Consider the following 14,573-nt stretch of genomic DNA (forward strand, 5'->3'; position numbering starts at 1 on the left):
CACACAGGACATGGAATATGCTTTGGTAGGATGCTATAGAAATTTGAATTGTCGCAATGATTTTGATCGAACTGTGACTGAGAAACCGACCGGCCGCATTAGTTAAATTTTTATATTATTTTTATGTTGTTTCTTTTCGCATTTCTACTAGCGTCGCAGCTTGAATTTGATTTGCCTAAATATTGGTATAGAAATGGACGGGTTAACCTATGTACATACAAACATATATTTTCAAATAGCTAAGTAAACATTTTAAGTAATAATTTGTAATTTTTTATTAAATCTTACATTTTGCTTAAAACTAATTTCACACAGTGAGAGAGCAAACGGTTGTTTTTTTTATATGTAGTTAAAAGAGGTAGAGTTTTTAAATCAAATTGTTATTTCTAAAAACACATAAAATAAATAAAGTACACAAACTTTAAGTAATTATAGCACATTGATACATATTCCTTAATATTCGATGATGTTTCTAAGGCCTTGCCATTTAAACACCATTTGATTTTCAAATAAAATAAATTTTAAATATAATTAGCTTAAACAAAACAAAATAAAATTATATAAAATAAAATAAAAACTAACTATATTCTTAGAGCTCAGTGTGTAAATATCCCAGCTTACAATTATTGATATTTGAAATGGAACATATAAATTTTAGATTTTTCGTTATGAATAAAATACACTGGAGGAAATTTAAGTATTTTTTCATTTTTCCAGGCGTCAAGATCTTTATGTGGTCGATTTTTACTTTTAGATCATTGCAAAATTGTTGCTTCATCTTTCCATCCTATTTGATCGTTATTTTTGTTAATTTGTTTATCTTAATAATGGATGTTACATTTTTTCAATCATACTTACTTGCCTCATTAAAGTGCGAGGCTCATGAATTAAGTAGACAACTCACCCTCGAGGGTATAACTTCTGACAGGGAGGGTATAGAAGCTCCTGTGACAACTTACTGTCTTTTCCCGGATTTAATTCCCGATTTTAATCGGATCAACGATGCAAAGTTGTAAGGTCCTTTTGGTCGGCCCTTCTGCTGCACCGTAGGCGATAGAAGGAGCTTACTTAGCTGACCAAGCCTAAATTCTAGCTGCTGATAGGAGTCCTGACAGGTCACTGTCCACTAGGAAACTCATTACGGTAGCTGTTTGGAGGTTGACTAAAGAGGTGAATCAAACACTTTCTCCTTAGCAGTCCTGCTTTCGGTAGGCTAAGGTTTAAGCACCTCGGGTCATATTTCATTCTGTCACCCGAGTGTGAACTCTATTATTTCGTTATATAGTTTCACCTTTTGCAAATTTCATGACTAAGTTTTTAGCGCTTATTACTATTCGGAAAGGTGATGTGCATATTAATGCATACATATGTCCAGCAATTATCACCTTTTTCGGTAATCACAGAAGTTTGTCTAATAAGGGAAATATATTTAAATTTAAAATACATAGGTACATATGTATGTGCATGCACATTATTAGACCGTATCATAAAAAATACATATTTGTTCCGCTGCTGTGAGCGTATTTCAAGAGTTAAAATTTTCTTACCGCACCGAGTAAAAACAGTTAAATCATTTTTCCTATAACCTTATTATTTGATATCCGATGTCTATAAGTGGTATACCTTTGTGAAGGTATTAAAAAAGGCAACATACTTCTTCCAATGCTTTACAACAATGTAACTTGGAACACAAGGAACTTTATTTTGTGATACGGTCTAATGAAGATACCTACGTAAATTAATTAGATGTGCAATATTTCAACGTTAGCGGGTTAGATGAAAAAATAAGAATATATCTATCTAGAAAAGGCAAAAAACTTTGTAAATAAATAGTCAGAGATACTGTTTGCAACTTGTGTTTATTATTTAGTTTCAGTAATTGTCATATAAAATATAATTCAATCCATAATAGAAAGCACGTAGATAAACGTTCAAAGAGCTTTTGGAAAATTTTCGAGCATGCAGTTTTGCAGCCTCTACAATTTTATTCCAATAAAGTGCCAGTTTCAAGTCTGTCAAAAAATTTTAGAATTTTGTTGTCGAGGATGTTGAGCATTTTCAAGCGCAAGACCATTGACAAAAAAAAATCTAGCAAATCAAAGGTAATGTCAAGCCATTTGAAACTTGCACTTTTTAGACTAAAATTCAATTTTCTACAAAACTGCGTACCCGAAATTTTGATTAAAAAGTTTGAAAGTTTTTAAAGTTTGATTAATATTTGTGAAATTAAAAATCAATAAATACACAAACGTTGCAAACAATATCATTTTGAAATTTCGTGCCATTATTTTGACCGCAGCTGTCATAGATAATTATTTTTATTGAATTTACTATTATTTTCGATAAGGGTGGTGCAAATAATGCACCTACCTGATGCGTGAAATATATTTATGATTTAACTGCATGCAAATAAATGCCGTAGTTACCTTTAGGATAAAACATATTGGCACATATAATTATTTTACTTCGGAACATACGTATGTACGTAGCATCACTTTTAAGTGGAGAAGGGAATATGTTTTTTGAAGATATAAATTTATATCTTATATTTAATTTAAAATTTAAATTGTTTGTTCTGTAGGCAGTGCAATTATTTGAGGGTTTATTTGATTAGTGGATCTAAATAAACTGAAAATTTTTAAATTTTAGTGGGGACCGCATCTCATGTTCTAAGTAAGTATGTACGAAATCTAAGCAAGACACTCTTGTACTTTTTTAACGATATTCGTGTAAATTTCTCGCAATTAAAATTGCTTAACGTTTAAACTTAAGGTAATGAATGTCACCAAAATTGACAAAAGCAGATTAGTTTTTTTATATATACATACATAGGTAAAAACAGGCTTTTAAATCTGTTTTTCGGATGTTTGTTGTTGATACAATTTTGCATTTTGCATTAACGCCTGAATACCCCTAGTGTTGCTTTAGCAGCATTGCAATACTTTGAAATTGTTGCTAGTACGTGGCAAACCGCCTACTATTCACACAAATATCATAAAGAGNGAAAAACAGGCTTTTAAATCTGTTTTTCGTATGTTTGTTGTTGATACAATTTTGCATTTTGCATTAACGCCTGAATACCCCTAGTGTTGTTATAGCAGCATTGCAATACTTTGAAATTTTTGCTAGTACGTGGCAAACCGCCTACTATTCACACAAATATCATAAAGAGCAATTATAATATAAAAATAAATAAGAAATATGTACTGGAATGATTGCTGTTGTTTTAAAAACACATTTGATCAACAAAAAAAAAAAACAACGTTAATCCATAACGCCAGTAAAACTAATGACTTCGATTAGTTTTATCTACAAACAACTGGTCACATAAATATTACAAATATAATATNGCAATTATAATATAAAAATAAATAAGAAATATGTACTGGAATGATTGCTGTTGTTTTAAAAACACATTTGATCAACAAAAAAAAAAAACAACGTTAATCCATAACGCCAGTAAAACTAATGACTTCGATTAGTTTTATCTACAAACAACTGGTCACATAAATATTACAAATATAATATGTAAGTATGTAAATGCGAAAATAAATAAAAAACCGTAATTATAAATATCACTTTTTTTCGTTTATACCAACGATTATAATAAATTAACTTAATTCATTAAGATGAACTTGCGACTGATTGTAATAATTCAACCACTACTGTAACTACTATGTATTATAGCATACGTATGTATCTACATACATACATATATGTATGTATACTACGCATTTCTATTCTATACCAAACGTATTCGTTTCCTCTACAGCCNCGTAAGTATGTAAATGCGAAAATAAATAAATAACCGTAATTATAAATATCACTTTTTTTCGTTTATACCAACGATTATAATAAATTAACTTAATTCATTAAGATGAACTTGCGACTGATTCTAATAATTCAACCGCTACTGTAACTACTATTATAGCATACGTATGTATGTATCTACATACATACATATATGATACTACGCATTTCTATTCTATACCAAACGTATTCGTTTCCTCTACAGCCAACAGCAGCTTCTCGTAGAGCAACTCGGGCGTTGGATAAGGCGGTAAATCGAGGCGATTGAAACAGGTGTGCGCACGTGGCAACGCATTCGGTTTACCCCACTTTTCGATACAAAAGCGCCGGGGGCCCGTCGAACCGCGCAGTGCCGAGAAACCTTCATATGGTATGCTGGAAGTGCCAGTGACGAATTGCAACATCCGCAAGCGCTGTTCATTTGTGAATTTTTCGATGACTTGCCAAAACCAAATTATCACCTGATGGTTATCGTGGTAGCCGGAACGATATTCGGTGTTCAAACGCCAATCGTTAATATCGATTTCTGCTGTACCCGCAATCACCAACTCCAACTCGCGTGCATCGAAAACGGAAACGAGACGCGCATCGACCACTTCGTAAAATCCACGCACCAACGATTCCGTCTGTTCTTGTACGCCACGTTCCAAACGCCATTTAATCATGCGCTCTAAATATTCTTTTTTGTTCTTCTCATTAACGATAATATTCTTACCACCCGGTTTCAATTCACGCTCCACCACACGTCCCAACAACTCTTCGGTAACACAAAACGTTAAACCCAAATCGATGCCTGTGCCAATGTCATTGTCGCGTATCCACTGCAACGATTGATGAAATTCATTATCGAGCGATTCCAGATCACTGAGTGCAACAGGCAAACGCAGCAATGCCTTGTAAAATGGGCGTGTAAAGAATGCATCCAAAAGGTATTGGTGTACGAGCGCCAAGCCCAATACTCGACCGCCGAACCGGAACCAATCGTGGCAATTGTCCACAAAGGCCGATAACGGTGAAACTTGCACAGTGTATGTGTCGTTTGCTGAATATTCGAATAGACCATAGTAGGGATTGAACAGCTCACGTGAGAGCAAGAAGAAGAACTCTCTGTACGAACAAGAAATCATCAGTATAAATATGAAGTAATATTGAAAGTATATATTTTGTTTGTATAAAATACTTACCTTGAGGGGCCGCCATAATCCAAGCCTTCCTCCGTGTCCCATAAAACAGCGAGACGTCCACGCTGCAAATCTTTCTTATTGGCAGACATTATACGTCGAAAAGCATCCTCCAGCAGATGAGTGCGCCGAATATGTAATCTAAAAGCGAACATATTTAGTATAAATAAGTATAAGCATGAACCTACGTAATTGAAATACGAATAAAGTTATTATTTTGTTACGTCTTCTTACTTCAGTTTGTGTGGACCTTGTCCGTAGCCTTTCGACTCCAGTTTGCGATAGAAGCCTCGCAATTTTGCCTCGAAATCACGCCGAAATGGTGGCGGTGCCCGCTGTGGCATGCGTGAGTTGAGCACTGGCGAACCCTGTGGACTGCGTTCTTCTATAGGAACATAGCTCATAATCTCCTGTTCGAAAAGACTGTAAAGAAAAAAATTTTAAAAAATAAGTTTAAAATCGGCGTAAAACACTTGGGTCACAGTTATGGTTAGAATTAAACTGAATCTTAAAAAATATTTCACAAATTTTCGAAAGCATTCCCCCTTTGTGCATTAATGTGAGACCTAGTGAAAGTGGGCTGGATGATTGTGGAGACAGCGATCAGAAACCGTGGATTCGCATAGTAAATCCTACAAATTCGCTGGTCAAAAGCTATTGAGCTGAGTTACTTACATACGTCAATACATTATTAAAGGGTTTTAGAGGATATTCAAGGATGCCTTTGTTTAAATGATATTTTAAATTTTTTAACGGATATATTTTCTGTGATTTAAACAGGATTATTGTAAACAAAAAATACATATTTTTATTTTTTTTTTATATTCTGTGAACACCTCTGGGACTAATTCAAGCGGCGACTCCACCCCAATCTAATGTTAGCTTACGCAGCTCTGAGCGAAAATCCCTGCCCAACCTCTTTTGCTTTCCACTTTCAGGGCCAGATGTAGCCGTTCTAAGGTCCTTCATATAGCCCCTTTGTAAACGGAATGATTGGAGCACCGCACGAACACCGGAGCTACTAGATAGGTCGCGGTACAGCAGATTCCTTTCCGGGATTCCCTGGATTCGCCTTCTCCGCCACTCTACCTCCATACCTCTAAAAAAAAAAAGGTCCATAGGAACTACAACAACAGCCTCAACTAGAGGTACGGCACCACCGAGCTGTCCTACGAAAGCAAAACGCCCGCAAGAAAGATACCCAGGAGGTACAACCACGTTCACCAACATTAGTGGCAAGTACTCCCTGGTCAAACCTCACCAAGGTGTACCGAGCCGATAAGTTTGCTGTGTTCTCCAGTTATAAGCTCCCCACCGACAGCGAACAGCGTCTGTTGAGCTGGGTGTGGAATAGCTCAGGGCCAGCTTGTCCATACGCGGTAAGGCCAAAATCTTCACCAGAGCACAATCCGTTCGTCGTTTGGTCAACGCCCCGATCATAAAGGCTAAGATCTAAAAGTAGGAAGGTCCTAAAGGCCTTTTTCAAATTTCGTCAACAAATCGTACGAAAAGGTGGAATAATAATATTTTGGCGCCTACACTTTTGCTAAGTGTTTGGCGAAGCTTCTCCAATTTGTGGTGTGCGTCTTGATTTTGTTACACAAACGGAGGTACCTACAGTTTTACGCCGCCAACTGCAACTGGCAACTGGATTTTAAGCTTTTTTTGGCAGAAATTTGCCATTGCCTGCCGAGGGGCGACCACTCTTAGAAACGAAGTCTACCTGGGCATTCGTCTGAAAAATATTGAATCTCGAGGAACCTAACCGAGCAAAATGGTCAAACGGATCGAGCAACAGTGCAGGTATTCTTGCTTCTCAACGGGTTCTTGATGGCGAACCGCCATGGAAAACTGATACGGCATTGGTAGAAGTGGATCAAAAAATACCGATCCGCCATACCTTAGAGGCTGAGGATATTTTGTAGCTTTGGGTTTTATTGAAAATAGGTTCTTTAAATACTGACTAAGACCGGCGCCACACATTTAAAGTAGAAGCACTGTGCCTCATACATAAAAAGTGGGTTTAAGCTCCGACTCGATCAGTCAAAAGTCTTGACCTGGTGCTCACTTGATCAGTACCAAAATTGAGTCACTTTTAATGCATGGGAGCCAATATTTCAAATATTTTCAACCAAAACAGCATAAATAAACTAAAAAATATCACTTAAGAATTTACATTGAAGAATAAAACAATATGCAACTGAGTTGAAATTAAGCTGCAATTAGTTAAAATTTGTTAATGTCCTTCGGGGAAATAAATGTACGTAAATAAGTCTATAGTCTAGTGTAAGTAGTCACCATCGATGACTAATATTAATGCTCAAACCATTTGTTGAGATTAAATCGTAAATTGACAATTTAAAAATGTTATTCAAATGGTAGCAATGAAATCATAAGCTTTATCAGCTACACACCGAGCTTTGGTTGCATAGTTCTTTTATTTCGTGATGCATATTTTTATGGTGTTCATCGCTTTGGAAGTTAATTCGAATAAAAGTAAATATAATCATTACAGATGTGCGATTAATTGATTAAATATTTTTTTTTTAATTCTGTTAATTAGATTCTGAGTAAATACAATTTACCCATAAAAAGCTAATTGAAATCGAAGTAAATTTGTTCATTTCGTACGAGTTTGCTTTCAAAGCAAGTGGTGGAGTAATAAACATTCTGTTGAATACATAATTTTATAATTCACCTCCCTGATCTGTATCAGCACTGATTCGAGCCTGTCACTATGAATTTGATAACGGTCTTACTAGAGAGGTAAAGAGAACTTTAAGTTAAAACTTACAACAATCTCTTAATCAGAAATAAACGCGGCACCACCCTCAGTGTACATCGGTAAGCGTAGTTTACAGAAAGATGTAAAAAAGATATTTAACACGTGCACCGGGTATACTATATATAAAAATACCGGTTTCGCCCAACTTATACCTCTGTACATCTTTTATTTTTAAAAAGCGACTAGTCCACGTTTGCACCATATTACGAGAACCAATGACCATTGCAAACAATTACGAGAACACTGTTAAAAACATGTGTCGACAAAAAGCTCGATCGATATGTTTCAGCAATCCTATTTATGCGAAAAAGTACCGAGAGAATACTCAATTTTTAAAACGAACCATGCGACCCAACTATCGAGCGCTCTTTACACTTGCCTTTATTTTCCGAAGCTTAGTTTTCAGGTACTTAAATTTAATTACGTATACAACTTTGTTGACTGACTGATTCCACCTGCATATTTTTACAGCGTTTTTTAATAGAAAAAATCCCGCATAAAAAACTTGTTTGTTTAAAATTAACCTACGAAGATATTTTTTTTTTAGCACCGACCTGATACCCGGACAAGTGAGTATAAAAAAAAAATTATTTGCATTAATTTCCCTTGAACTAGTATGTACAACACATAATTGAGCAAAGCTGATAGACCAAATTTGGCAACCAACCAATTACTTAAATTTGCAAAAAAAAATTTGTGTACACATTTTAATTTATGCAAATAACAAATTTACATGAAATTATATAGATTACCAACATATGTCTATATGTAGTGTGTACATACATATGTACATATATGCCAAAATAAAAGGAAAACAAATGAAAAGCTTAAATTTCTAACGTGAATGTTTTCATTTCAAATTACACCACCGCATGGTAAGACTGGAAATGCAAACCAACTGTGCCGGTAAACCGTCATCCATTGGTCACGATAAATACTCAGCCATCAAACACGTGCGTGCGTGCATGAGCCATAGGCACCTCAGAATATACAAATGTTTGCATATATTTATACAAAAAAACATCATGTACATACATACATACATATTTATAAACAATATTTACTATATTTTTATATTCACTGTTTATTTACTAGTTGCTTGTTGTGAGGGGGGCCGGGAAGAAGAGTGATGTTCCTAAATATTATGTACTTAGTGTCATCTACGCCCCCCCAAGCGCACACATGGCTCACCACTCCACACTCATGCACGCACATTCACGTCATGGGGAATCGCATCACCCAACCGAAATTATTTATATTAGGGCTATTCGCGATTCGGTGCATAAGAGCTGACAAATTAATGCAATTGCAGAAATATGCCATGGATTGCGAGCGAACTTTATTAAACTGGCATGGTAAAACTTTTTTAATCAGCTGAGAGAAATGTCAACCAGAGTTGCATTGCATAGCATTTTTATGCTATGGATTTTCGGTATTGCAAATTTGTCAAGCCATGACAAGTGCAAATGCGTGTATTTTGTTTGTGTATTGCAAATTATTTGCAAATTTGCAATGCAATGATGCTAGGCCATTTGCACCGGATCGCGAATAGCCCTATTGTATTACTCCATTCATCAATGCAAAAAAGCTCAAATAGCATTGTTTTTGTTATAGTGTTCTGTTAAGTGTCATCATGCACATGACTGTCCATTCGGTCAGTTAATTGTGATCAAAATAAGTCTTAATGAAATAATTGCATTTTAAACTCGGCAACTCTCCGTTGGTGTTGGCGCCCACAATGCGGTGAGGAACTGTCGATGTTTTAACTTCCATTTATTTAAATTTTTTTTTGTTTTTGTTTTGTTATTCGATTCTCAGTTTGGTTTTGCTATGCTACTAGTCATTTTCACATTCATTTTGAGTCAATTAATTGAAAGCAGAAAATACGTGCATATGTATGTATATATGTACATACATGTGTACTTAATTTTTCTTGATAAATTAAGGAAAAAACTGGCGATCTAATATGGACACGCCAAGCAAACGACGGGATGATGATTAGTTTGGTGCAAATACTCATAGAATAGATTTGCCGAAGAGTTATAAATTTGGCACAACTACATGCATACACACAGTCATGTGAAAAATAATAAGAACACTAGACCGTTCGTTTAAAAAAAATTGTTTTTCCGGGCGGAAAAAGATGTCTCTTGGTCTCAAAATAAGCTGTGCAAAATTTTATTATTTATTTTATTATTTTTATTACTTGCGCGTTGCATTTGAAAATTTAGAAAACCATATGCATTCAGGGAAAACAGTTTTTAACAAATTAGTTGAAAATCGTGAATTTTATAGTCATTTGCTATGTAAAATAACTCACAGAATCTGAATATGAGGTCAAAAATAAAAAAGTAGAAAAGGTTTTAGGAATTTGCGAAATTATCGTTTTTTTTCAAATTGAGGAAACAGCATTTTCAATTTTTTTCCAAAAATATCCGGCTCGGATTATCACACCGCACAAAACTCTCCTTCATAGTAAAGGTCTTCGAAATCCCTATGAACTTTCTACACAATGTTTTGCAATCAAATTATCAGTTTAAGAGTTATCTGCAAATTTATCAAATTTATGGGTGAAATATAAATTCATATTAATCGGAAATCGATTCAACATGCAATATTAAGCTCCAAAGACTGTCATTTGTTTAAGTTTTTTCGGAATAAGTGCAGCATTTTTTTTTTTAAATTTTTCTCTAAGTTCCAAATAACGCTGGTTTACAGATAATTATCTTGAAAACGAAGTAGAAACTCATGAAAAGGGGAGAGTTATTATGGAGGACATCCTGTGCTCAAAACGAATTTTTTTATTTTTTTCTAAAGTAGATAACAAAATATGTAAAGTTTTCAAATTTTTAATATTTTCAAACCCTGGTAGCGACCCGTTAAAATTTTGAAACTTTCGTGAGTGTGTTTATTTTGTACGTAGAACGAAATATAGGAGTGACCCATACAAAGATGCTAGCAAGTTTAATGAGCACCCTAATGTACATATGGGCGTTTCCATGAAAATGTAAGCCGAAAANGTTCAAATTTTTAATATTTTCAAACCCTGGTAGCGACCCGTTAAAATTATTTTAAAATTTTGAAACTGTCGTGAGTGTGTTTATTTTGTACGTAGAACGAAATAAAGGAGTGGCCCATACAAAGATGCTAGCAAGTTTAAGGAGCACCCTAATGTACATATGGGCGTTTCCATGAAAATGTAAGCCGAAAATGCAAGTAAATGAGTTCAAACGACTCTATAATTATAAATACCGTATTCAGATGGCGAAAAAAGGTTATGAAAACGCGAAACGGTGGTGAGAACAACTGAAAAAAAATTAAATTAAAATATATGTATTATGATTTATTTAATCCTAAGGTCTTACGAATGTCACGTCCGACATCATGGAAACACCCATATACATACATATACACATTTATTTAATCACAATTGTAGCAAAAAATTCACTAGCACCAGCTTCGTCGATTCACTTGCCACCAACAGAACGAGTAATTGATGCCGCCGCTGACTATTAAGTAGCCATTTAGTGCCAACTTAATTGACTTATGAAACATTTTTGGCAAGCAAAAGTAATAAGCAAATTATTTTGTGTTAAAAGTGGTTCGCCCCTTTGGTGGCTAATTAGAACTGAATCGAAAGTATTTATTATAATTATTTCCGTTTTTTAACTTAAAAGTTTACATTGCTTTTATATATGTTTACATACATACATATATACTTAAGTAAATACATACATATATGTTTATATGTGTAACTACTGTTTTTTGTTCTTTTGCTATACATATGTGGCTAATCGAATGTTCTAAAAATCAAGGTCAAGTAAAAGTTAGTTATTTTTTTAATTTTCAAAATAAACAATTTAGATTAATATAAGCAAGTGCATTTAGGCACGTAGGTAGGTATGTATGTAGTATATACAAGTAAATTTAAAATTATCTACCTGATGCGCAACTCTTCAGGACAGCTATTATTACATTAGAGCGTAGCCTATTGTAGTCCTATTAGATGCAAACTTCACACCAACAATCAATATCCTGTCATCTGAACAAAAATTTTGAGAAAAAAAACGGTTTGAAAGTTAAGTATTGTAAGGGATAACCATTTTCAATTTGGCTCAAAATTTACAAACTTTTGGGGACGAGATGTACCAATCTGATGTTATTTTGGCAGTAAAAATATGCAATTTTTGGTCGGACTCCATAAATAGAGAACACGAAAGAACGTCACAACTCAAAAATTAAATGAATAAAGTTGTTGTTTTTTATAAAAACTGGATTTGAAAATTTTCTGCAGAAAAATCACGAAACCTACGGGAATTTTCATTAGGGTGGTCCAAATAAAAGTAATGTCGGAATTTTAATGCTCTGACCCCCAAGGATTGTTCTATGCCGGAAAAATTTTACCCGTTTTTTTTTTAGTTTCTTTAATCAAGCGTTCAAGGTTTTGCATGTATTTTATATGGGAAAAAAGAATTTTTAATATAATTGGTATAAATATAATACAATTTCTTAACTAACGCAATTGCAATGTTTTTCTGGTATAATTTTTAGATAAAATAAGCTGGGATAATTACATAAAATTTCATATCAGCACTTACACTGCCCACACAATGTATGCGGCTTTCGAGAGGAATCCCATTTTGTGATTGTTGTTTTGTGCTCTATGCAGAATCAGTAAGAGATGGAGATGTAGAAATAAAGATGGCCGCTCCAACGGAAACACCAGATAAGTACCAATATCACTTCAGCAAATTATGGTATGAATCCGAGGCAAAAACACTTGCCATGTACACCGGACATGTTGCCAGAATGCGGTTGATCAATGTAAATACGCGCACGTTAAGAACACACCAACAATCGACGAAGTACACCAGCTTATCGCTACTGGGCGCGCGACTACTACACCCAGCATGTGCGGTTAATATGTATCGCGCCAGACGGTACTTTTGCTTTTGCACATATGATTAACACACTTTTTGTTTTTTGTTTTCATTTGGGTCTTTTTTATCTATGTGGTTCTTTTGTTGCGTAGAAGTGTCTAACTCACTTGTGCCCATTGCTTTTTTTACTTCACCGATAGAGATAAAGTAAAGTTTTTATTTATTAAGTTTTTTTTATAATTGCTTTCTATTAAATTAAAACATGCTTAAGTATATAGTAGGAATGGCAAATAATCCCGGAATTTTCGGGATTTGTAATTTGCACTGCTGGCAATAATATATTGGATATATTTCTTTTTTTATTTAATAATTAATATTTTTTTATAAATGTCTAGCTCATTATACATATAACACCGCGCGATAGTAAAATTGCGTTTTTTAGTTTTTCACTCTGACGTCAGTAATTCAAAAATTATTTAAAAAAAAATCAGAGAAATGTGCTTAGAGAAGAAGTATGGTTATCAAATTAAAGAGGAAATCCTGTAGAATTTAAACAGATTTAAGTTTTTGGTGCAGAAGGACTGGTAAGTATTGAAAATGTCATTTTAGAATCTTATCCTTGAAATTTCGCAATATTTTTTTTTTTTTTATTATATGTTAAGGACTTATATAAACTAGTTAACATCCTCGAATTTCATCCTTGTAACTCTATCAGCTTAAAATATTATCTATTTGTCCTTGTGAATCTAAAAAATTTTAATTTTTTTAAATTCTAAAGAAATTTCCTCTTGAATTTGGTACCCATATTTTTGGAATTAATCATATCTTTAAATTTACAAAGCCCTTTAAAATAAATCCTGACGTCAGAGAGAAACAATAAAAAAATAAAAAAGTAGGTTTCAAACCCATTTATTTATTATTTATTTTATGGTAGGAGAGTTTCCCTAAAGCAATATAGAAGCAAATTTTTCGATTTAAGTTGTTGAAAAGTAATGAATATCTAAATCCCGGGATCCCGGGGTTGTGATAATAACGTCCCGAAAATCCCGGGATCGGGAAAGGCTGAAAAATTAGCATCCCTAGTACATACACACATAAATGGTGAATAATTGTGATTGTAATCATTTATTGTATAAAAAGCATATGCTTACGCATTACGATAGGATTTTTGCCCCGATTTAAATATTTTATTCATTTATTCAAAATATATTCCTATATATATGTAAGTAAGTATATGCGCCAATTATCTATTTAAATACGCAAGGGCAGCGGAGTATAAGGGAAGCGTACGAAATGAATATACGACAAAAGAATAACGTCAAATAAAAAAGATTAAATAAACTAAATTAAATAAAATTAAGCTAAAATAAATAAAATAAAGAGATATAATATGATAAAACAAAATGAAATAAAATAAAAAAATAAAATAAAATTTAACAAAATAAATTAAATAAAAAGGATAAACTTAAATAAAATAAAATAAATTAAATTAAAATAAATAAAAAATTAATAAAATTTAAATAAAAAAATTAAGTAAAAACTAACAAATTAAATATAAAGAAATTAAATTTAAAAAAATATTAAATAAAAAGATAAAGTAAAATAAATTAAAGTAAAATATGCATTATAAAATAAAATAAAGCACATCAAAATAAACCTGAATAAAAACAAGACAAACACACGTTGACTCAAACAAGTGTTAACGTGTTCGATTTTTTTTAATATTCTCAATGTTATTCAAGTTAAGATGTTTTTTGTTATTTTTTTATAAAAATATGTATGTTCATGCTTACAGCTTCCAAGAAAAATCTGAAGACATTTTTTTCATGATTTCTGTTGCTTTAAAAAGTACTTTGCATTTGCTTAAAGTTTCTCGATGAAATAATAAAAACATATACGAGCATTTTTGCCTTGAGA

General features: G+C 33.3%; 1 protein-coding gene across 9 annotated transcripts in view; it reads right to left on the reverse strand.

Annotated features, from left to right (window-relative positions):
• Positions 1-3,367: 3,367 nt before the first annotated feature.
• The window catches only part of Hecw (Hecw ubiquitin protein ligase), a 43,355-nt gene continuing 32,149 nt past the window's right edge, over positions 3,368-14,573 (reverse strand). For 3 of the 9 annotated variants that reach the window (XM_017610484.1, XM_017610483.1, XM_017610482.1), the window contains exons 2-5: positions 12,375-12,844; positions 5,226-5,414; positions 4,995-5,132; positions 3,783-4,917 (exon numbers count right to left, since the gene is read on the reverse strand). In XM_017610484.1, coding sequence (XP_017465973.1) covers positions 3,981-4,917; positions 4,995-5,132; positions 5,226-5,414; positions 12,375-12,415 — 1,305 coding nt within the window. In that variant the 5' untranslated portion in view covers positions 12,416-12,844 and the 3' untranslated portion in view covers positions 3,783-3,980. Of the gene's footprint in view, positions 3,749-3,782; positions 4,918-4,994; positions 5,133-5,225; positions 5,415-12,374; positions 12,904-14,573 lie in introns of those variants that run through there. The other 6 variants (XM_017610481.1, XM_017610479.1, XM_017610477.1 and 3 more) reach the window with 4 other exon arrangements.

Source organism: Rhagoletis zephyria, unplaced genomic scaffold, assembly GCF_001687245.7.
Source record: "Rhagoletis zephyria isolate East Lansing unplaced genomic scaffold, Rhagoletis_zephyria_1.1 Rzeph_scaffold_00317, whole genome shotgun sequence".
NCBI classification, from domain to species: domain Eukaryota; kingdom Metazoa; phylum Arthropoda; class Insecta; order Diptera; family Tephritidae; genus Rhagoletis; species Rhagoletis zephyria.